The 24,897-nt window shown below is 45.1% G+C and overlaps 1 protein-coding gene across 1 annotated transcript in view; it reads right to left on the reverse strand.

Annotated features, from left to right (window-relative positions):
• ENPP6 (ectonucleotide pyrophosphatase/phosphodiesterase 6) overlaps positions 1–22,386 on the reverse strand; it is a 60,105-nt gene extending 37,719 nt beyond the window's left edge. The window contains exon 1 of the mRNA XM_065405594.1: positions 22,149–22,386. Coding sequence (XP_065261666.1) covers positions 22,149–22,386 — 238 coding nt within the window. The remainder of the gene's footprint in view (positions 1–22,148) is intronic.
• Positions 22,387–24,897: the final 2,511 nt, after the last annotated feature.

Raw genomic sequence — 24,897 nt, forward strand, 5'->3', positions numbered from 1 at the left:
GTCTCTGCATTTGCCCTCAGTTCTAGCCATTGGCCTTAAGGCTCCGCTTCTACTGCAACCATACCATGCTGTTCTGTGACTTGGGCAGTGGATTTTATTGTTTCAGCTATCACTAAACCAGGCGGCATTTAATTGCTCCATTTAGGCTGAATGAAAGGCAGCTAACATGCTCATCAGCTTCACTGAGGTCTGTGATTGCCCATAGGTCAAAGACATACTTATTGCTATCTACAAACTCCCTCCATTATAACAGTAGAAACAGCCTTTGTATGGGGAAACTATGCATAGGGTTGGGGGAAGAAATCCATCCCCTTCCCTGGTCTGTCTCCAACTCGCTTGTGGGACTGTGCAGAGTCTGCATGAAGTCCGTCCCCGGTGCATACAGGGCCTCCATCTCCATAACCAACCTCACTCGTTGTAGTAGAATAGAGTGGCAGTTCTGACTCCTGAAGTTTGTACCACTGGGTGCTCATCCCGCTAAGTAAATTTTGTGCTTGTGAATGGTGCCAGCCTGAAAGCTCTAGAGAGTTAACACTTCTGTTTATCCACAGAACAGTCGCAATACCAACAGCAGTAGCACATGCTTCCTGATATCATTCCACCCCTGTATTACCCTGCATAGGAGCAACCACTCCCGCAACTAGGAAGAGTAGTTCAGTCTCCAGATCCATTCAGGCCTGGCCTGTGTTGGAAGCTGGTAGCCAGATTGTCTATTTGTGCCATTTGCAATCACTTTCTGTGTAATATGATCTCTTCACTGGGAACAGGACTGAGGCTACCAAAGAGCCTTCATATAACAATGATCTTCAGCCTCCATGGATTTGGGTTGGATTTGAACCCATGATTTAGGGGTTTAAGGGTCAATAGACTATTGCTGTCAGTTTATCCACCTATCTGGTAGGTAGAATAATACTTTCCTAACAGGGTTGCTGTGAGGTTTAATTAATTGTTTGTTAAACAGAGAGCAGAGAATTATTCAGATCAGTGAGAAGCTCACATTGCTATGGATTCAAATTTTTTTTTAACTGCAAACTCAACAAGGCCATGGGACATCAGTTTTCATTCTCAAAGCTCACATCACATTTTGTAAAGGAACTTTGTATTCTGCAAAAATCTACAGAATGAGCTGGACTCTGCAGAGTTTCCACATAGAATCATAGGACCGGAAGGGACCTCGAGAGGTCATCTAGTCCAGTCCCCTGAACTCATGACAGGACTAAGTATTGTATAGACCAGGACTAAGTATTGTCTAGAACTTTTTGGCCCGAGGGCCACATCGGGGTTGCGCAACTGTATGGAGGGCCGGGTAGGGAAGATTGTGCCTCCCCAAACAGCCTGGCCCCCGCCCCCTATCCGCCCCCTCCCACTTCCCGCCCCCTGACTGCCCTGCTTAGAAACTCCAACCCATCCAACCCCCCCTGCTCCTTGTCCCCTAACCGCCCCCACCTGGGACCCCTGCCCCCTATACAACCCCCCTGCTCTCTGTCCCCTGACTGCCCCGCCCCCTATCCACATCCCCGCCCCCTGACAGCCCCCCGGGGACTCCCACCCCCTATCCAACCGCCCTCTGCTCCTCATCCCCTGACTACCCCCTCCCAGGACCCCCCGCCCCAACTGCCCCCCGGGATCCCACCCCCTTATCCAACCCCCCCACTCCCTGTCCCCTGACTGCCCTCCCGACCCCTATCCACATCCCCGCCCCCCCAACAGGCCCCCTGGGACTCCCACTCCCAACCCTCCCTTTTCCCCATCCCCTGACCGCCCCCCCCAAAACTCCACCCCATCCAACCGCCCCCTCCCCCTGACTGCCCCGCAGAACCCCCCGCTCCCTTAGCCAACAACCCTGCTCCCCGCCCCCTTACCAGCAGCAGGAGCTCGCAGCCGCGACACCCGCGAGCAGAACCAGCTGCGCTGCCCACACTGCCCTGCAGGAGCGGCGGGCCAGAGCGCAGCCCACGTGGCGGCGTGGCTGCCGGAGGAGGGGGCACAGCGGGGGAGGGGCCGGGGACTAGGCTCCCCGGCTGGGAGCTCAGGGACCGGGCAGGATGGAAGTTTGCCGTAGTTTGCCCACGTCTGGTCTAGACCATCCCTGACAGGTGTTTGTCTAACCTGCTCTTAAAAGTCTCCTATGATAGAGATTCCACAACCTCACTAGGCAAGTTTTTCCTAATGTCCAACCTAATCCTCTCTTGCTGCAATTTAAAAACGTGCAGATGTTCATGCTCCTACAATAACAAACTATTACAATACACCCATAATGGGTGATGGTGGGGAAACTGAAGTTTCAAACTTGCAATAGATTTTATTATAAGGAGTAAGCACAAAAGATCATTTAAAATATTTTTCAGGTTCATAGATTTTAAGTCCAAAAGTGACCCTTAGATCACCTAGTCTTCCCTCCTGCTTAATACAAGCCATAAGTAGAGCCATGCAAATCTGCAGTTATCCGCTTTATATCGCGGATATCCACAGATCTTGGTTGTGGATCACAGATCAGATGTGGATACAAATTTTGTATCTATGCAGGGCTTTAGCCTTAAGATTTCACCTGTTGCCCTGAATAGAGCTCAATAACTTGTTTGACTAATATATTTTTTCCAGAAAGGCATCCAGTCGTGAGCTAAAGACATCAAGAGATGGAGAATCCATCATCTCCCTTGGTAGTTTGTGCCACCATTAGCACTGTAAAAATGTATGCCTTATTTCTAATTTGATTTTTGTGTGGCTTTAACCTCCAGCCATTGATTCTTGTTATGTCTTTCTCACTAGATTAAAGAGCCCTTTAGTTCCTGGTATTTTCTCCCTGTGAAGGTACATGGTAATCAAGTCACCTCTTATACTTCATTTTGATAAGCTAAACAAATTAAGCTCTTTAAGTCTTCTACCGCAAGGCATTTTCTCAAGCCAAAGAAAATGAATTGTGGTGATCTTTTTAACGACTGGCACCTGGCAAAATTACATCACTGCTTTTAGATGGCTACGAAAACAACATGCTATATTGCTACTATCACTGCTGTTGCATCCCTATATAATTAAACATCAACTGGACAATCTCAAGAGGAGCAATGGGGCAAAAGGCAGATGCCATATGCAGATGTCAGTTAGATAAAGTGACTGTAATGGCAGTACAAAAACATCCCTTTGCCAAGCAACAGAAAAAAACAAAGAGGAAATAATTCCCAAGAATATAGTGGCTACCATACACTTTGGGAAGGTTGTCAGCAAAAGCATTTGCACGTTTACATGCTACAACTAATTTAGGATGCTACATTTATTTTCTGTATTTAGCTCTCTTCCAAGCACCTTTCCCCCACTGGTTCTAGGCACTTTTGCCAACAGCAAAATATACTGACCCCAAGGATGAAATTTAAAAAATCCGCAATCAACTGCCCCAAACAGCACCCACTCCAAAATCACTACCCTTGCTCATTCAGTAGCGACCTGGATTCATGGGCTATACCCCAGATCATTACATAGCTCAAGTTGCTCCAAGAATGAGGCTACTGACACAGACCTGATCTGGCCTACATTAAAATCTATTTCCATTGACTTCAATGCATGTTGGGTCAGATCATTACTAAGTAGCACTTCACATAGAAAACACTGGCTTCCAGTTTGTTTCTGGGTGGAGTTTAAGATGTTGGCTTTGACCTGTAAAGCCCTAAACTACTTCAGAAAATGCATCTCTCCTGTATGATGCCACTGTTATTGCAGTTGAAGGAGGGACGTGGGCTAACAGCCTCCCATTTCTTTTAGGGGGCTTTGACTGTGTAAGTCACTGCCCCCACTTGTCTAACAAAGTGCTGATTAGTTTATGTTTAAGATATGCTTCAAGCCTCGTTTAATTTCTCAGGACTCTCTTGAGGGGTGTAGTGTGGTTAGATGGGGGAAGGAAGGTCATGAGTCTGAGTTTCACCTCTTGTGATGGTCCTCGCTCAGTGGTTAGTTGGTAGGGTAGCATTGCCTAATGGTCAGGGCTTAGGCCCATGACTTCCACGGGGGTGGTTGTTGCTAGGGGCTCTGACCCAGAGCCCTTTGAAGGCTATCAGTGCTCTGACAGCCAGGGTATGCATAAGGCTACCCTCCCTGGGCCACTTTCCATCACCCCCGGTGATTGTCCCAAAGTCGCCGTCTGGGTTAAGGTGGCGTGAAGGATGTCCGCACACCCCAAGGCAGCCTCTGGCAGCTGTGTGTAGTGTGGTAGCTCTCTTGGGCGGCAACTGCCTCTTCCTGCGGTATGGCCCACCCTCCTAGGCCATATCAGTCCTAGGGCTTTCCCCTGCTGGGGTAGTCCAAACAAAATAAAGGTGATTAACAAAGTCTGGAGTTTGTATGAGAGAGGGGATGCTTCCCTCTCAGGCTGTCTCTGTAGGAGGTCCTCCCTTCCCTCAGAGAGGGCAGTTGTCTTAGGGAGATATTCTGCCTTTCCCTCAGCTCTTCTCCGCTGGAGCTGATGGTTGCAGGTCTGCTCTCTTCCCTGGTCTACCCCAAAATGAGCTGCTCCCCTTCCTTTTAACGCCTCTAGTTGGTGCATTTCCTACAGGTGTGGAGGAGTGGGGCTGGCTGAGCCCAGAGTAGTTCCTTAATCCCTGGTTGACCAGTGTGGGATTTGTATACCTGTCACACTTCTATTTGATGAGAAAAGTACCATTTCTCCATCTGAAAGGAATGATACATTTCTCACCAAGCCCAGATGAAACTTAGGGCTGGGCTACCTTAGAAAATTAGATCGATCCACCTATGTTGCTCAGGATTGTGAAAAATCCCCCGCCTCCCTGAATGATGTACTTAACTGACCTAAGTATCCATGTAGACAGTATGAAATTCTTGCTTCAACCTCGCTACTCCCTTTTGGAGAGGTGGATTTACTACAGTGATGGGAGAACCATGCTGCAGCTATGCCACTGTAGAGTTTTAAGTGTAGACAGACCCAAACTGTTTTTGCCAGAGGTGATAATAAATACCTGTTTGCAGTGTTGTAGCCATGTCAGTCCCAGGATATTAGAGGGACAAGGTGGGTGAGATAATATCTTTTATTGGACCAACTTCTGTTGGTGAAATAGACATGCTTTTGAGCTTATACGGAGCTCTTCTTCAGGTCAGATACCTAAGCAGCAATGGATCTATGAACACTCCCAAATTGCTAACCTAAGAGACAAATCAGTGGTGCACCCTGTCATTAAGGGATGCTGATATAATCTCTGCCATCTCTTCCTGTTGCATTTCCCAAACTACCAGTATTTCCTTGGTCTTGTGTAGACTGAGCCTCAGCCAGCTGGTCCGCATCCAATCCCCAGTTTCAGTCAGGCACTGGGTAAGCCATCCCACTCCATCAGGCAGGTTAGATGAAATGGAGCCAGAGCTGGATCTAGTAGTCACCGTATTGAAGACACCATAGTATATCGATTCAGTGTCCTTCTAAACAAACACACACACACACACACATACACACACACAGATATATATATATATATATATATATATATATATATATATATAAATAAAAGAAAGGAGAAACCTAGGGTTCCTCACATGAGAGGGCAGAAAAGCAGTTGCCCAAAGCTAGCTAGCTAGTTGCCTGGATCTCTCTCAAAGAAAGGAATGAGTCACTCAAGCAATCCTTTGTGGCTTTCTTTTAGATTTGCATAAAGGTTTCCCTGCAGCTGGGGTGAAGTCGGTACAGTATATGCTTTCTTCTGAGTCCCTTACCATGCAGATACAATAAAAGGAAACACCAGGGAATAATACAGTCACAGTGTAATGGAGGGCATAGATCCCATCCTGGGTGGGGCAGGGAAAGAGTTAAAGCTCTCTGTCTGAACAGCTGCTAACCCTTAATGCGGGGTTTTCCAGGGAGCTAAACCAGGAGGGACATGTGGTGGGGTTCAACCTAAGGAAGTTCCTAAATTCCAAAGTGGACTATCAGAGGAATGTGCTCTGGGGAGTATGGCAGTCTGACCTAGACCACAGGGGTGAAATCCTGGCCCCACTGAAGTAATTGGCAAAACTCCTGTCTTCAGTGGTCACAGGATTTCACTCCAGACCTTCCCCATATGAAGGAGAGAACAGGCTAAAGTAAGGCTCATTTTTTAGAAAGGGTTTGCACTTTGGCTGCACATGGCTGATTTTTTATTTAGAAAAACCGGGCTGACAGAAGTTCTGTCACCACTATTTACTTGCTTGTTTTGTTTTGTGCTTTGGTCTCTCTGACCTGCAAAAGTTAAGCCTAACCCAACAGGGCTGTCACTTCTACAGCAGCAAGAGATAAATGTCCCCTGTTTAGCAATAGGAGTGGGTAGAGTGGTTCAGATGAAGCTTGGGCTGGTGCTTAGTCCTCAGTCTGAAATGAACTTGATTTTTTGACAATTTCCTTACAAAAACTTCAGTAAAAGTAGATATAAAACAAGCCCTGCATGTGCCTCCGCACTTTTTAGTTTCCAGTGGTATTTCTGTTTCCGACAAACATAGGTGACACTGAGACCCACTGGAATTTCTTTATTATTACTTATCACTTGTATTACAATAGTGCCTAGAGTCTCCCCCTGCCCCCAAGTAAAACTGGGGGAGGTTGTGCTAGGCATTGTGCACATGCATAGTGAGACATATCTCCTGTCCTATTACAGCCTAAATAGGCAAAACTAACAAAGCCTGGGGGGAGGGGGGACACAAAGAGAATCCACTTGCCAAGTTCACACACCAGTCTGGGAATTGAAAGCAGTTCTTGTGACTCCAGTCCAATACCCTAACCACTAGAGCACACTGCCTCTTCAGTTCTTGCTAGAGAACCTTTTCTCCCACTGTTTCTAGGTCCTGGAGAACTTGATCAGCAGTACTGGAATTCCTAAATATTTAGGAAACAAACCTAAAAACTTGAGATGGACCCAGAATTGGGTCTTGCCATCCCCAATTTATGGGAAGTTCAGATCTGGATACAAATGGTGCTGCTCTGATTTTGACATGCATTCCCAATGGGCAAGTGCAAATCAGGGATTTATGTATGGGCGTCTAACAGTGCATGTGCAAAGTGAGCAGACACTTGTGTTGCCTACAGTGTTACAAAAATGAGTACTGTGCCTCAGGTCTCTCTAACAGAACAAACCAATCTGGAATATTGAATCTGAAAACCTCCTCACCTCTCCCAGCCTGGGGATGTTTGGAATCAGAGCTCTATTACACAGGCCAGTCCCTATGCTGTACCCTGTAGAGGTTTGCCTAGAACCAGTTGGACTAGCAAGTACCTATTTTTATAAACTGCACTTGACATATCTCCCAATATCCCATTTATGGGGCCCCAGGCAAAAATGACACCTGCAAGATGTGAACAGACAATGTGTGGCCCCAGAAGAGCTTGTTAATGAAGATTTTACAATACTGTTATGATCCCCCAAAATCAAGCTGAGCTACAGGAGACATTTCACTGGCCTAGAATATACACAAATGTGCAGCACTGGTGGAAATCTTATGTCAAATGGATGAGAAAGAAAGCTCAGTAACATGCTTTCAATTTCTAAGGAGGATCCATTTGACCATGTGGCAGGGGATGTCATGAACCCTTACATTGGTGTATTAATGATTATAGTGGCTGTTGATCTAAGGTCTATATTTTAAGAGGATCTAATGGATGCCTCTACTAAATGGTGTGTAAACTAGAAAGTATATGAACTTTTTACAGTCTTCTAGTGGTGAATGGTTACTATACTTTTAGCTCTGAATATATAAATACCTAGAGATATTAGTGTCCAGCTACTGCTACTATTAGTTGGTAACAGGCACATTCTTAGAAGTACCATAAATAGACAGATGTGCAATACAAGGTTTTAGGTACTGGATGAGCAAAAAGCTCCATGCTTCAATTTGTGGCATATGAACTTATCTCTAGAGTTGTACACATGTTTTCTGTTTTCCATTCTGGGGATGTTTTTCCAGTAAAAACAAACCCAAATGTTCACAACATTTTTGAGAGCCAAAGGGAAATATTTGGCACTCAGAACCATACCTTGTCTCAGACTGGTGGATGAACAACATGAGACGTATACTTTATAGAATGCCTGGGTCAACAAAATTAAGAACCTCCCAAGACTTGGGAAGCCTCCCCAACTCCCATGGACAGCATTCCACTACCTCCTCAGGCCCTGCCTTGATAATGTTGTAAGACTATGGCTATGTTGACACTACAATCAGGAAGAGTGAGTGAAGCTGGCTTAGACACACTTGAGCCGTGTAGTCTCAGCAGCATGGGAAGCACCACAGCTTAGCTGCTTGCATATGTACCTAGGGTTCTGGGCTGGCGTGTATTTGGGCTGGGGAGAGAGGTAGCTTGTGCCACTGCCTTATTGCCACTAGGTCAAAACTAGCTGACTACAGTGTAGTTATATCCATAGATTCTCCTGTGGGGTAACCAGCCCATATGTTGTGGTGCTGCAAAGCCAGCTACAGTATGTGATTCACAGTATGCCATTTGAAATGTAACAGTACATCACTCAAGAAGGGGGGGACACTGTCAACTTAAAAATCATATGTCATAAACAAACACGTTAACGCTGTTGCTAATAATACCATTGATTGTCAAAAGAGAAGGAAAACTTTAACATTCAAACTATTTGTCACTATGCTCTTTGTTCACTTTTTGCATGGCTCTCAGCATGGACAAAGTAAATTAGTGAAGTGAGTTTCAGTTTGGTTTATAATTGATTTCACTCAGCTTCTACGTGCTCCAAAGTTTGGGTTTCAGACACTGCATGGGTAACGTTTACATATTTAAAAACATGTTTTCTTTGATATTTCATTTGAATCTTTAAAATATGAAATATTCTCTTGGCCCTGGTCTACACTACGAGTTTAGGTCGAATTTAGCAGCGTTAGATCGATTTAACCCTGCACCCGTCCACATGATGAAGCCATTTTTGTCGACTTAAAGGGCTCTTAAAATTAATTTCTGTACTTCTCCCCGACGAGGGGATTAGCGCTGAAATTGACCCTGCTGGGTCGAATTTGGGGTAGTGTGGATGCAATTCGAAGGCATTGGCCTCCGGGAGCTATCCCAGAGTGCTCCATTGTGACCACTCTGGACAGCACTCTCAACTCAGATGCACTGGCCAGGTAGACAGGAAAAGCCCTGCGAACTTTTGAATGAACTGAACGGGAGGTTCTGCATCTGATCGCTGTATGGGGAGACGAATCCATGCTATCCAAGCTCCGTTCCAAAAGACAAAATGCTGGAATATTTCAAAAAATCTCCAAGGGCATGAAGGACAGAGGTTATAACAGGGACCCGCAGCAGTGCCGCGTGAAACTTAAGGAGCTCAGGCAAGCCTACCAAAGAACCAGAGAGGCAAACGGCCGCTCCGGGTCACAGGCCCAGACATGCCGCTTCTATGATGAGCTGCATGCCATTCTAGGGGGTGCCCCTACAACTACCCCACCCCTGTGCTTCCCTCCTCCCCCACCCCTCCCAGGCTACATTGGCAGTTATCCCCGCATTTGTGTGATGAATTAATAAAGAATGCATGAATTTGAAACAACAATGACTTTATTGCCTCTGCAAGCGGAGATCAAAGGAGGGAGGGGAGGGCGTTGGCTTACAGGGAAGTAGAGTGAACCAAGGGGGTGGGTTTTCATCAAGGAGAAACAAACAGAACTTTCACACCATAGCCTGGCCAATCATGAAACTGGTTTTCAAAGCTTCTCTGATGCACCTCGCGCCCTGCTGTGCTCTTCTAACCACCCTGGTGTCTGGCTGCGCGTAATCAGCGGCCAGGCAATCTGCCTCAATCTTTCACCCCGCCATAAACGTCTTCCCCTTACTCTCACAGATATTGTGGAGCACACAGCAAGCAGTAATAACGATGGGAATATCGGTTTCGCTGAGGTCTAACCGAGTCAGTAAACTGTGCCAGCGAACTTTTTAACATCCAAAGGCACATTCTACCACCATTATGCACTTGCTCAGCCTATAGTTGAACTGCTCCTTACTACAGTCCAGGCTTCATGAGCCATGGGAGCAGGGGGTAGGCTGGGGTAGGTGCAACCGCATGGTGCTGCCGACTGGGAGAGCAGCCTGAGGCAGAAGCCTCCCGCTGGCATGATATTCCAGGCAGGACTAAATCTCCATTAGACAAAACATAAAGAAGAGAATGACCTGGAGTCATTCCCATTTTTATCCAGGCACCCCCGACCGACCTCACCGAGGCCGGCCAGGAGTACCCACAGGACGACGGTTAGCAGTCGTATTACACCATCTGCCGTCCGCAAGGCAAGGCAAGGGGATGCTGCTGTGTAACACTGCAGTACCACGTCTGCCAGCAGCACCCAGGATACATACGGTGACAGTGAGCTGAGTGGACTCCATGCTTGCCGTGGTATGTCGTCTGCACGGGTAACCCAGGAAAAAAGGCGAGAAACAATTTTTTGCCGTTGCTTTCACGGAGGGAGGGAGTAGGGTGACCAGATCACCCAAGTCAAATATCGGGACGCGGGAGGGGGCAGGGCAAAAAAAAAAAATGGCAGAGCAAAAAAAAAACACACACCCCCTTCCTCCACAAGCGCTGGAGGGAGGCCCGGGAGACGCAGGGGAAGCGCGGGGCCGGGGTGAGTGAGAGTCCGGCCTGGCCCCGAGCAGGCAGGACTCAGTCGGGCGGTAGGGAGAGTAGGGGGGCAGCCCGCGGGGCCAGGCGGCGGCTGTTCTCCCCCCCTGGGCAGCGGGACTCGGGAGCAGCCGCTGCTGCAGCTCCCACTGCCGTGGGGGGAGGAAGCGGCCGATGGCCAAGCTCGGCGGCTGCGGCTGCGGCTCTGGCGCCCGGGCCCGAACCCCCCGAGCCCGGGCCTGTTGCGGGGACCCAGCAGCGCGCACGCTGTGCCCAGCCCCTGGCCAGTCGCGTCTGGGCTGCTGCCCAGCTGGTGCTATCCCGCGGCGGCCCCGGAGTGGGGGCAGCAGGCCCCAGCCCCCCCGTCCCGCTCGGGTCCCGCAGGGGAACGAACAGGGCTGGGCTGCCGATGCTTCCGCCCCGGGGCCGCCGCGGGATAGCACCAGCTGGGCAGCAGCCCAGACGCGACTGGCCAGGGGCTGGGCACAGCGTGCGCGCTGCTGGGTCCCCGCAGCAGGCCCGGGCTCGGGGGGTTCGGGCCCGGGCGCCAGAGCCGCAGCCGCCGAGCTTGGCCATCGGCCGCTTCCTCCCCCCACGGCAGTGGGAGCTGCAGCAGCGGCTGCTCCCGAGTCCCGCTGCCCAGGGGGGAGAACAGCCGCTGCTAGCCCCACGGGCCTCCCCCCTACTCTCCCTACCGCCCGACTGAGTCCTGCCTGCACTGGGGCCAGGCCGGACTCTTACTCGCCCCGGCACCGCGCTCCCACTGCGTCTCTGGGGCCTCCCTCCAGCGCTTGCGGAGGGAGGAGGAAGGGCGAGCCTGGGGAAGAGGCGGGGATTTGGGGAGGGAGCCAATGGGGGAATGAGGGGGCGGAGTCGGGGTGGGGGGGGGCGCGAGCACTTCCGGGCTCTGAAGTATTTGCTTGTTTGTCCAGTGTCCCGACCTAACATTGGTCGGGACGCGGGACAAACAAGGAAATATCGGGACAGTCCCGATAAAATCGGGACGTCTGGTCACCCTAGGAGAGAGGGAGAGGGGCCTGACGACATGTACCCAGAACCACCTGCAACAATGTTTTTGCCCCATCAGGCATTGGGAACTCAACCCAGAATTCCAATGGGCGGTGGAAACTGCGGGAGCTGTGGGATAGCTACCACAGTGCAACGCTCCGAAAGTCGACGCTAGCCTCAGTACTGTGGACGCACACCACTGACTTAATGCGCTTAGTGGGGACATACACAATCGACTGTATCAAATCGATTTCTAAAAAATCGACTTCTATTAAATCGACCTAATTTCGTAGTGTAGACATACCCTTGGTCTTGTCTCTTACAGAAGCTTACTTTGGAACTAAATTTAGTCTCTTCTTTGACTAAGTTGTAGCCCAGATAATGTTAGTTATATAGCAAAAACCAGGCACATGCTTCTATCATATGAGACAAATGATAGTCGGTGTCCTCCAAGCATTCATTATCCTCCGCTACCAGGAGGTTAATAATAATGTTGTTAGTAGGGCATTGAACCATGCAATTATGAGCTTGAGTTAATACTTGCCTCTTCATCAGACTTAGTGATAACTACTGCCCCCAGCATCTAGGAACTGGGTTGGTTAACCCAATAAGCAGGTGCTCATATAATAAAAAGCACCACTACATTTGGCACAAATTGCCAACTTTATTGTCATTAGAGAGGTCTGGTGATTGAGCTACAATTTTGCCCTTGGAAATGAGCAAAATGGTATAAGAAAATGTGTGCTGCAGCTGGTAGGCCTGGACCTGGAGAAATGTTAGAATCCCCAATGACATCTATATGCCACTTTTCCATAGCCCTACCATTCATTTCCATGTTATAAATACATTCATGCACTATACTTGCAAAGATCTATCCTTCTCAGCTGTACTTCTACACCTGGTGTAGTTATTTACACCAGTGAAGCATGTGTGTGAAATGCTGCTGTTCTGATTGGATAGTGTTTTCTAGCCTCTTTACAGTGGTGTTAATGATTTCACAAGGTGCAGGACAGTGGAGGATTGGGCCCTTGCCTCTACTCGGTGCAGAACTGTAGATAGCTTCCTAGAGAGTTTATCATACCTGTTATAGAAGAGTTCCAGACTCTTGGTGAATGATGACATCATGTCCTGACTAGATCTGAACAAATTTTTTCAGTTCAATAATACATTTGCCAAAAAATAACCTGAAATGAAATTTTTTTCTGTTCAAAATCAGCAGATCTCCTCTCCCCCCACAGGTTTTTGGTTTGGCCATCAAACCAAAACTTAAATTATTTGCTCAGCTCTAGTCCTGATTTGGTTGGGGAGGAGACAGTAGCTGGAGATGAACCCTCATCTTTACTCTCAGAACAATGAAGTTAAAACAATAAGTGTCAAGTGCTGTTTGGGGTTTGGATTTTGCCGTTATTCACTATACTCTATGCTAATACTTTTTTTTTTTAATGCTGCTCTAATAACTAGCTGCCAAGAATTGTATCCCCACCCTGCCTTCATGTGCATTAATCTCCATCCCCCATTCTTTTAGTGTTGTTTGTGTTTAATATGCTAATATAGAACATATTTTGCATTATTGTAATAACTATGATATCTGATGAAGCCATAACTCAGGAAAGTGCAGTTTTTAGAACTAACAGCAAGGCTCAGAGGTTGAATCACAGCTTTTGTGTTCCAGCTCAGACCATGTTTTGTCCTTTGTGATTCACAAAGGAGGAGGCTATATCTGTTAACCATTGGCTGTTTAAATACTGAGAATCTGTCCTATCAAGCAGGAGAACTTTTAGAGCAAGTGACAAATATGTAAGAGCATCTGGGTATGCAATGTGTCTGATGCAAATCAAGAAAGGACTACACGGGTAAGAGAGCAGAGGGCATGTTTTACTGGAAGGCAGACGCAGAAGTACTACTAATAAATATGAAATAATTGGCTTGAATATGCCCTATTTCATCATTCAAGAGGAAAGGTGCAGTATAAGGGTAAGATTCTGTAAACAAGGACTGTGTACACATCAGGCCACCAGGCTGAGCATTTTGGTCTTCTCTTTGTAGATGACACCAGACTCTGTCATTACTGTGTTATGGAACCATGATATAGCCATGTAAAGATCAAGGAACAGATCCTGTTTCCATACTGAGAGCCATGAAGTAGGAAAGTCAGGAGAAGGTATCACAGTTGGGATCCTTCTCCTATGAAGGGGTATGCAGGAAAAGCACTGACTTAATTAGATGCTTTATAGAGTGATTTGAGAGGCCTAACAAATGAAAAGTTCTACATTAAAGCATTTTATATTTCAGTGTATCCATAATAACTTGGGTTTCTTGGGACATTGCAGCTTTCTACCTACCATTTCAGATCAAAATCTTTCAACTGTCTATAAATTCCACTATATTACCACCTCCTAATCCAGCAATTTTTCACCAGCTGCATAAGTAGGAATGCCCCTCTCCTTTTCATGGAAGCCAAAATAAATATATTTTTTGGAAAGTAATGTTTTAGAGCAAATTGGTTTGCTGACTTGTTCTAAAAATGATGTGCCAAAAAAAGACTATTTTTGTTGACAAAGTCTTGGAAAAATCCCCTTCTTAATTTCCAGCTGAGATATGACACTGTCCATGAATTATTTTTGCTGGCTGTGGCCTCAGTTATAAAGGGCCTTGTGAGGTGCTGCATTCATTCAGCTGTTACTGATTTTGGGGGATGCTCATTATAGAGCGAGTGTCTCTTTATAGCCATCTTATTGTACACTCAGCACCTTGCAAAGAGTCTTTTAGCACCTCTGGACCCCAAAAGTTAATAGCTTGGGCAGCTTGTTCCAGGGAATGCTGCACTAACCACTATGAAGTAAGAACTGGTAGCTGTAAGGGGTAATGGAGAGGTAACTCAGACATTCCATTTATTTTGGACAGAAAAGTTTATGCAGCAACAGGCCAAATCAGAGCAAGCAATATTAAGCCTTATAATCTGTGCGAAGATTCTTAAAAGAATAAACATCCAAGATGACTGTGATTTAACTCAAACAAAAACACATGGTACAATTGAATTAACCCTTAGAACACCTGAGTGCCCCAATTTTCTCCCCACTCCTCAGCTGCCAAGCCCATCTACAACCCACCAAAGCCCCCTCCACAAGTTTCCAAACTCACCTTCCAGAAGGTGCCCATCTCATCTTTATACACCTTGCCCCACTTCAGGATTAAAATTGTCCTGCTACTCCCAGAAAAGTGCCCTAAACACATCTCCCCGGTGCTGACATTTCCCTGATGCACCTTACTCCTTTGGGGATGTACCAGACTTGATTCACCTCCCAGCTGCCAGACAGTCCCCATTGCTCATCTGGGATCAAAATCTTCTGTAATGTTAACATAATTTTCAAAGCAACCAATTGTAACCTCATAAACCGATGATTAAGGCATCAACTGGGCCCAACTGCAGCAGCTCAACTTTTTTTAAAAAATCCTGCTTTGATGCAATTCTCCTTAGTAGGAGAAAATGGGGGGGGAGGGAAATACAGGAAATGTTTTGTGGTAGGTTGATTTTCAAAGAGTTGAATTTTATGTCAGTGGGTCGTTAAGGGTAACATGAGGTGTCACAAGATTTCTATATCAAACTAGTTTCTTAGCCTACACATCAGATAGATCCCACTGGCTGAAGCAATGATCAGTGTTGAGTGGTGTTCTCTTTAAACTAAACATCATCTGTAGCACAGGCTTTTCTCAAAGACAGAACACTACCCTGCATTCCTGTTGTGTTCTGACTGTCAAACAAGTCATTCACACACCTTCTGTCTATTGCTCGCAACTGTATTATCCATTGTCCTTGAACTTCCTGCTGTTGCACTAGACTGCAGTGTACTGAAGAAGTGCAACGTGGCATTTAATAAGTGAACCATATGTGAGGTGCAACATGGCAGTTAATAACTGGACCACCCCTGGGATACCACACCTGGTATCATCCATTAGTAACTGGATGATACCAGGGGTGCAACATGGCATTCTGCCTATGATTAGCTCTGTGTTACTAGATTTTTTTTCCTGATCTCTGAATGACCTGGTATTTATGGGAGTAAGCCAGACAATGAATATTATTATTATTATTATTTAGTATTACATTTTTCTGTGGTTTGATTTCCTGTCTCGTAATTACAGTATGTATATAAAGAAAGGGAAAAGGCCTCTGCCCAGCTCCCAGCCCTGGATTTTGAAATTTGCTGTGTCATTTAATTAGGTGTTCTTTGATATTTTGTTTCAGGTAAACTCGGAAGGCAGGGTTTAATAGGAAACAATACTTAATACTTATTACTAAGAGTATTAATACTGAATGTTATTGTCTCTGAATGTCTAAAATCTGAGGATGAGAGATGCAGTTTATCATTCCCATTTTTGTCCTGTTATGTGCTATAGATTCCTCTAACCCCTTTTTATCCCCAGCTGACAAAATAGGCAGAGGAATGCCTAGTTTGAGAATCTTTCCAGATCTCAGGCATGAACTAGGTGCTGAGCAGTTCGGCAGTGGCAGGACTTAGGTGGCTGCGTGCATGCTCACCGGCAGAAACTTATGGGCCTATGGGACTTTAAACACCTACAGCACTAGGCTGCAGCTGAGTGGTGGTTTTGTGAATGCTGGGTGGCACCTCAGTGTTGGCCTTAAAAGGTCAGTTGAAGCCTAAGTCCCACTAATGACTATAGCCCTTTGGGGCTTAGTTCACACATCTTTAAAATCAGTAATATTAAAAACTTCTTTGGTAGAAGACAGTGTCATACCATAACTAGAAAACTGGACTGGGATTTAGGAACTGCTGTGTGAACTTGGGCAAGTCACTTAACCTCTCTGTTTACACTTCCCAACTTTTGCCTGTCTTACAATTGTAAGTTCTTCAGAGTTTGGACTGTCTCTCACTTTGGCTGTACAGTGCATAACACAATGGGGCCCCAAACTTGATTGAGGTATCTAGGAGTTCATGCAGTCATAGAGTTTAAGGGCAGAAGGGACCACCAGATCATCCAGTCTGATTTCCTGTATATCACAGGCCACCAACACCACCCAGCTCCTGCACACTAAACCCAACAATCAAAATGAGATTGAAGTGTTACAGCCCATAGGAGACTAGACTATTATGTGCCACAGGCAGAGAATAGGAGGGACTGAGGTGCACCAGTGCTCAGGGCCCCCGCAATGGCAGGGAAATTATTAAGTGAGCTATACCCAGGTAATCCTGGCATGTGACCCGCCCCCACACACTGCAGAGGAAGGCAAACCCCCCACCTCAGGTCACTGCCAATCTGACCTGGGGGGAAATTCCTTCCTGATCCCACATATGGGGATCAGTTAGACCCTGGGCATGTGAGCAAGAACCAGCCAGTCAAACATCTGAGAGAGAGACTGCTCAGTGCCACCTCAGAGCCCTGGCCCTCCCTATCCAATGGCTCATCTCCAGCTGTGGCCATCTCTGATGCTTCAGAGGAAGGAGATTAAAAAACCCCTCCGAGAATACCCTGGGTGGAAAATGCCTTCCTAACCCCTGGAGGTGGCCAGTTGAAACCCTGCAGCATGAGCTTTTAGGAACAGACAACAACCTAATAATAATATTATAATAATTAATAATACCAGGAATCTCAGACATTCCAGAGTTATTAGGCTTATTGTTCATGAAGTGCTTTGAGATTCACAGATGTAAGGCATTAAAAAACAATTCATTATTATAGCACAGACCTTTTAGTGATTCTCCTTACTGTTGTTGTTGTATGTCGCATATCAGCTGTGTTATATTTTTAACAAACTCAATAAAATACATCTTGGAGAATAAAAGGTCATATGGGTGGGTGAGGTAATATCTTTTACTAGACCAACATATTCTAAGGGACCCTTCCAGACCTTGTGCTAATATGTGCTAACTACTTATGCTTAACTATTTGTTCCACCTTGTATTTAGCTGCGACATTCTGAGTAAATTTCCCAGCTGAGGAAGAGTTCTGTGTAAGCTCAAAACTTGTCTCTCTCAAGGTTGGTCCAAATAAAGATATTACCTCACCCACCTTGTCTCTAATTTCCTGGGACTGACATGGCTATAACAACACTATATGTAAATATTAGGCTGTTGTGAAGTGTGTAGTTGATGTAGTCCTTCTGCTCTAGAGATAGCTACATTTTAGTAGTGAGTGTGGGTGTAGTTTGTGAAGTATTTGGATCCCTTTGCAATGAGAGGTGCTAGATACATAAGCTATCAGTATGGGGGTTCTTACTACTGTTGGAGATGGTCCAAAAACAGAACTTTGGATCCCAGTCCTAGAGAGAGGTAGCAGGGGTGGTCAGATTTGAATCTCTGGATACAAATCTATCATTATGGTTTGGTGAAGATTGGCTTCCAGTCCAGCACAGAGTATTGTCCTAATCAGATGTGACTGACATTTCATGAGAACTTTCCCTCGGCAACAACCACCTTCTAACAGAGAGACTAAGTTAACAGATGGTGCTAGGAGAAAGAAGACAGGAAAGAAAAAAACTTGACATGCATGAGTAAAGTCAGGAGAGAACTAAACATCAACTGACTCCTTGCTGACTGGAATTTTGTTAATTTCACACTATGACGGGGTTAAGTGCTATATAAATTTCTAAACAAACACACACATGCACTGAAATGCAGGTGCCTCTGAGATTAGAACATGGGAGCTCTTTGGCAGTCCACAATATAACAGTTTAGAACAAGCTGTGAAGAATACCTTGTTGAAATGATAAGAACATTGAGTTCTAGAAAGAAATTGTGATAAAATTCAAGTCCTCTATGCTTGAATAGTAGTTTATGCCTAATAGGGTTGGGAGAATACTTTGGACAGAAATGCAAGCATGCCCCAGCTTGTGGCATCAGAGTCTGTTAAATGTGAATTGGAAATTAAAATGCAAAGCTCCCATCTTCGATGCTGTAGTGAGAGATGCATAACTACACTGAGGTGTAGCATTACAAAATCATAACATGGAGTTGCAGCATTTTGACACACGTCATCCTTCCACGCTACACACTTTTCAGTAGTTGACCAAGAAGTTGCTCTTGAAACGTATTCCTGGAGTATGGAGGGAGAGTTGGAGGGATAGATGAAGGCTGAGTTTGGGTTTTCCACGCTCCCCAAACTTTGTGGTCATTAGCAGAAAATGAACTTCCTTGGATTTTCCCAGCTCCTGAGTCCTGTTCTTGGCTTTTCTACTGACTCACTTAATTCCTGTCTTACTGGAGTTTTATGAAGCTTAATTAATACTTAATTAAAATTATTTTGTAATTGTAATGCTTTGAGATCCTTGGATGACATGTGACATTTAAATGTTATTACAATGTTATTCTGACAAGAATTTTGCTTTGCAAATTGTGTTGTAGCTTCGAGCCAGGGTGTGAGAACTGCGGTAATGTAAAAGAACTAATATTCCTGTTTCATCATCTAAAGCCATAGTCTTCCTTTATAAATGCTATGGAACCTCAAGAGCACATGCGAGATTTCTGTATGCAGGATCTTTGAAGTAGGACATGTTCCAAGCTTTTGTTGCCTGACCCTTTTAACAGTTAATAATCATTGTATTGATGGCTAGTTGATCAAAAGGTCGTAAGGTTCTTGTCCCAAATCAGGCTACACAGAATTAAAATCAATATCTTGTTGGAAGCCTCAGGGTGGATGGCAAGGAGGCTCACACTAAGGGCAAAGTAAAGCCTTAGAGATGGTTATTAAAATTAATAAAGCCAGAAGAGCTCCAAGCCCCATGAAAAAAGATAAGAATAATATAGTATTGGGGATATCTGTGGTATTGATCTTTGCATAAGCTCTTAGATTTTCATACTCCCCCCCCCCCCCCTTCCTTGAGTACCTAGTGGTGAGAGACAAAGGACCAGCCCTGTGTCTGGCATGGCAATGATTCCGATGTGGGGGGAGTGAGTTTTGTGCTGTTTAAAGTTTATACACGTGTTAAAGGGGACCTTGCTGAATTTGTACTATTGGGGTAAATTTGTAACTATTGAGGTGTATGGAGAATATGTTGCAAACACAATTACTGCTGTGTTGCAATTTCTAGAAGTGGGAAAGGTCCCACACTTCATCAAAGATGAACAATTGTTAAACTGGTTTTGCCTGAAATGTTTTCAAGGGCATGTGAAGGAGCGATCCACACGTTTGGACTCGTGCCAACACTTATCATTAGGAGCAATGCGATGGATGGGATCTGTAACACCACACATGTTTTGCTAAAGATTAAGCAATGGCATGGTCCTTGTACATATCGTTCACAGTCTTCTGGCATGAGTCCAAACACTTACTCCCCCCTTAGATTTTGGGGAACTAAGGATAGCTTGCTCGATGGCAGAAGCTGGAACTTAACAGTAAAAGGTCACCGCAAGGAACATGGAAGTGATCACCGCAAGATCCGTTTGAGCAAGGAGTGACAGGTATACTTAGTGCCCCAAAATCTAAGGGGTGACCGTCACACTATTTATCTATGCCAAAGGTCACAGGCCTACTATACTTGACTAAACTTATGCTAATTTATACTAATTTGCTTAAACTAAGGTCTTACAGGATATGGGCCTGTAGGTTTCTTATGTTACAGCTGGATATAATACAGGCTGAGCCAGCCCTATGGGCTACAGAGCTACACTCTCAAAGAGATGAACAGATTGTGGATTTCACTCCACCTGTATACAAAACCGAACAGGGATTTTTTGGGAGATGAGGGCAAAATCTGAAACTGAAGCCCCCAATCCTTCAAATACCAAATTACCTCTCAGGGGAGGTCCAGGCATCTGTTATGATGGAGGGGCGGCTAGGCCAAATTTGAGTGGTGTTGTGACACTGTGCACCAGTCACACCACCACTCGGTTTGGGGCCCTCTTGAACAGGTATCGGGGAAAACTGCCCCTTTTGTCTCCACTAGGAGGCTCTGCCTGTATAAACCTAATGGTTGTGATGGTCAAGCTTGACAGTGAGAGAAAGCAATCACTTCTGCACTTTTTGTTCTTGGGCCAATTTCAGGCACAGCCTTTTTACAAATATGAAGTGCTGACATGATTTGTTTATATAGCAAGAAAATGATCCATGGTGTAGTCTCACCTTTATTCTTTATAAGGATGTTTACCTTGCAAAAAAGCGTTTTTCATGGGCTTCCCCTGGACCGCGATGAAAAGATGTGGCCATTTGTGCATTTTCTAAGAAATGAGCATTGAAAAGGGGCATTTTCTTCCAAGCTGGGGAAGGAAGGGTTAAGTAATTTTGAAACAAACCAGGCAAAACTGATGTCAGCTTTTTGATTTACAGTGGCATCTATTTGTTTCTAAACAAGCAGTACATGAACTGCTAGCCATTGTATTGTTCTGTGGACAGACAAAGCCACTACATGGCTAGAAACAAACTGATTTTTTCTAGTTAGTCTGAAGGTCTTGTTTATTGAATAACTGGGGAGACATTCGAGTTTGAGAAAGTCTATTCCCTGCTTACAGTAATTCTTCATTTCTGATTGTTTAGCTGACATTTATTCTCCAAAGTAACTTTCCTAATGTACTTAGCTAGTCTGCTACTGCATAACTGTCTAGCATCATGCTGAGTTAAAAAGAAACCAATTTTAAAATATACTATGAAAACAGGTTGAATGGGCATTTGTAATATCTTGATCACATTGCCTGCATTGTAAGAATGCTTCCTTGGCATTCAGAAAATGACAAGATGTAATGGGAATGAGCAAAAGCAAGAATCTTTACACTCTTTCATTTCTAATTGGATGCTTCGTAGTCTTTTACAAATACCGGGTCTTAGGGGAGAGTTAAAACAGAATTCAATAAATCCCCATAATCTAATGGCCAAAGCAGAATGTCAGTTTTATTTAAAGATCAGTTTAATGCAGAACTGTCTAGAGCAGCTCTGCTTTCTGAAAACAAGACATACTTTGGTCATCCTCAGTTTATATTAGTCCTTGTTAAATGCATAAATTGAGTCTCCGGACATACTTTGTATGTTTACATTCCAAATGTTTCCCAGCCATTTCTACTTTTTAACTCAGAAAGAAAAAGATACTTAGTCATACAGTGTTCAAGCATTATAGATATTCCAGACAAACATAAAAATGGCATTTTACTCAGATCTGAGGAATTTTATGTGTACTGTATCTCAGAGAAAATGAAATGCAACAGGAGAAGCAACTAGAGATCACCTATGCTTACAGGTTATAGGTACAGCAATTACAATAATTTTTAAGAAACTTTATTATGAAAACTAAATAGCTGGTGAGCTAGTGAAAAAGCAAACTTCTAAAAACAAATCCTAACTGCTCTGCAAGATTATATTTACACAGCATGTGTCTGATTTTACTTTAGATTGGAGAGAACTGATAGATTTATTTATCTTGGTGTCCTCATTGTAATTCAGAGTGAGTACTGTAATACTTTTTAGACCTCACTAAGGGTAACAGTACAGCTGAAAGCCTAACCTAGAGTATATTCATCCCTCTGTGTAGCAAAATCCAATGACCTTAACTTTATCTAAGAAGCTAGCTGACAACTTTTAAGAGCATCACAACACATAAAAGAAAGTACTCACCAGTCATCAGCGTGTAATAATTTGGATAGGAAAGGCTGGGAAAGTCTGGGATCATGTAATCCACTTTCACTCCCCTGTCCACAATCTCTTTAAAGCCAGGCAGGGACTCCAGCTCATTGTCATTGATGTAATCATAACGAAAGCCATCGATCAGAAACAGTAAAAGCTTTCGACGGGCAAAGGATGAGCTTGCCATAGTGAGAACCAGGAGGAAAGAAAGGGTCATGTGCTTTGCCATGTTGATAGAACTCTCGCCAGAGCACTGTCAGTGCTGCCTGTCCCTTTGCAATGACTCTGGGTGAGGTGTCTGAAGCTGCTTTCAGGGGCTGGACCTTACACTGCTCTCCTCACTTGGCTGGTTTAACTTGCAGGGTTTAAAGGTACAGCACCATTTATTAAAACTGCTTAGCTTGCAAGGTTACAGGTTAATTGCTAAAGTATGATTAACTTTGCTTCCAAGTGTATAGTGTGTGTGGAAGAGAGAGCTTGTTACTTTTGTGTTCAAGAAATGTACTAAGCAATGGAAAAACTCTGTGTACAAGAAATTGGAGACTAAGATGAAATTCCAGGGATCCGTCAGTGTGTGCTTGTTAACATTGCCTTCTGGCCTAATAGAAGAAAACAGTAGGAATAATGTAGCATTTGGTTTCCAGTTTCTACGTGTCTATTTCAGCATAAAACTCCATGCTCCACTTGGTTAGCTGTGTCTGTAAAAACCACTGCAATAATGCAAACAACTTAAAAAAAAAGTAACCACGTTTTTAAGTAGAAGAACTCTAATGGAGGTTAACAACTTCTTTTTGAGTGTTTTAAAATGATCTCCAGGGACACAGAGGTGTAATTTATTTTCTTGCTATGGCTTTTGGTAGAAAACTGGACTAAGATTATCATAAAAAAACCCATCTTGTTATTTATTTGTATTGCCATAGAATCGAGGTGCCCCAGTCATGGGCCAGGACCCCATTGTGCTAGATGCTGTCCAAGCAGAAAAAAACAACAATCTCTGCTCCAAGTCTAAGTCCCTAAATCCCTGCTTATAGTCTAAGTACCCACTTGTGCTGTGGTGTTGTAATATTAGACAATCTATTATTAATACAGCCCTTTTGTAAACGAGCAAGTTTTCTGTGTTCTATAACATTGTAAAATATCAATGAGTGATTCACAAATTCACACATGAAAAAAATGTGTTAAAATTTTACCCATAAACAACAACCCAGCTTCCTCCTGCCCACCCATTGCCTGAAAATCTATAATCTTCCACAAGAGGATCGATCTCCTTTGAACCTCTGCTGCTACGCCTCTCCAGTTCTCACCTTTTGTGCAGTCCCCTGGTTTGCCTAGTGCGTACCTGCCTGACCAGAGATCCACACCCATTTCTGTGGCATCTGAGTGCAGCACAAATTTAAATACAGCAAAGAGTCAGATTGTGGAACTTCGTTATCCTGTATTCTCTACCTTTTCCCCTTTTAACCCCATGAGTGTGTGCTTGGGTATAACTTGTTTTGTCCACCAGCTATGTGTAGTTATTGGGGGGAGCAGAGAGGAACTAGCAGAAAGAGCTGAATCCTACCTATAATTGTGTTAGGCCCAGAGCTCAAAGGCTTAGGCCTGGTCTACACTACAAAGTTAGTTTGACGCAAGGCAACTTATGTCAACCTAGTTGTGCATGTGTCTACACTTAAATTTGTCTCCCACTGAAGTAAGTGCCCCGTTACACTGACATAGTAACACCACCTCCCTGAGAGGCATAGAGTCATGGTCAATATACTTAGGTTGAGCGTGTAGACACTGCGATAGTTATGCTGACCCTAATTGTCCTTCAGCAGCTGTCCCATGATGCCCCACACTAATGTCTCTGGTCACCATTATGAACTCCACTGCCCAGGGGTCACAGAGACTGGAAGCTCCCCTCCCCTTTAAAGCCCTGCAAATTTTTGAAATTCCTTTTCCTGATTTCCTGGCTTAGCGAGCACACCTACCAACTCTCCATTGTTGAGTGTGACTGACCAGCTGATCATAACGGCTACACACTCCAGATGCACTCGTGCCTGTGCCTGGAGTAGACAGGAGATATTGGATCTCCCGAGTCCTGGGCCTGCAGGGAGAAAAGGCTGTGCAGGCACAGCTCCAAACCAGCCATAGAAACATCAGTGTCTATGAGCAGATAGCTCGGAGGATACAGGAGAAGGGCTACGACAGGAACCAGTAGTAGTGTCGTGTGAAAGCCAAGCAGCTGTGGCAGGCATACCAGAAGGCCAGAGAGGCCAACAACTAATCCAGTGCTCAGCCTCAGACCTGCTGCTTTTACAAAGGGCTGTATACCATACTGGGCAGAGATCCTACCACCACTCACCACAGCACCATGGATACATCCAAGGAGCCTGAGTCACAAGTTCCTGCTGTGAACAGCAAGGAGGAGGAGAAGTATGGGGGACAAGTGACCAGGGGTCTCCAACTGTGCAGTGAGCCAGGACCTATTTTTGACTCTACCGCAGTCCAGCAAGGATGAGCCCAATGCAGGTGAAGGAACCTCAGGTAAGTGTGCACATACATATTCAATTATAGGGAAGCCCCCCTCACCTCCCCCGGAGTAGGTGTCTAGGGAGGGCTGCCTTATTTCTTCCTCCGCAGTAGGACACTTTCCCATGCCAACTTCAGCAGGCACCATTGCAATACACAGGCAAGCAGCATACACGCCTTTGTTACACTCAGGAGTGAGATATCAGCTAAAATCATCACCATCTGTGGA

The sequence above is a fragment of the Emys orbicularis genome, chromosome 5 (genome assembly GCF_028017835.1).
Source record: "Emys orbicularis isolate rEmyOrb1 chromosome 5, rEmyOrb1.hap1, whole genome shotgun sequence".
Taxonomy (NCBI): domain Eukaryota; kingdom Metazoa; phylum Chordata; order Testudines; family Emydidae; genus Emys; species Emys orbicularis.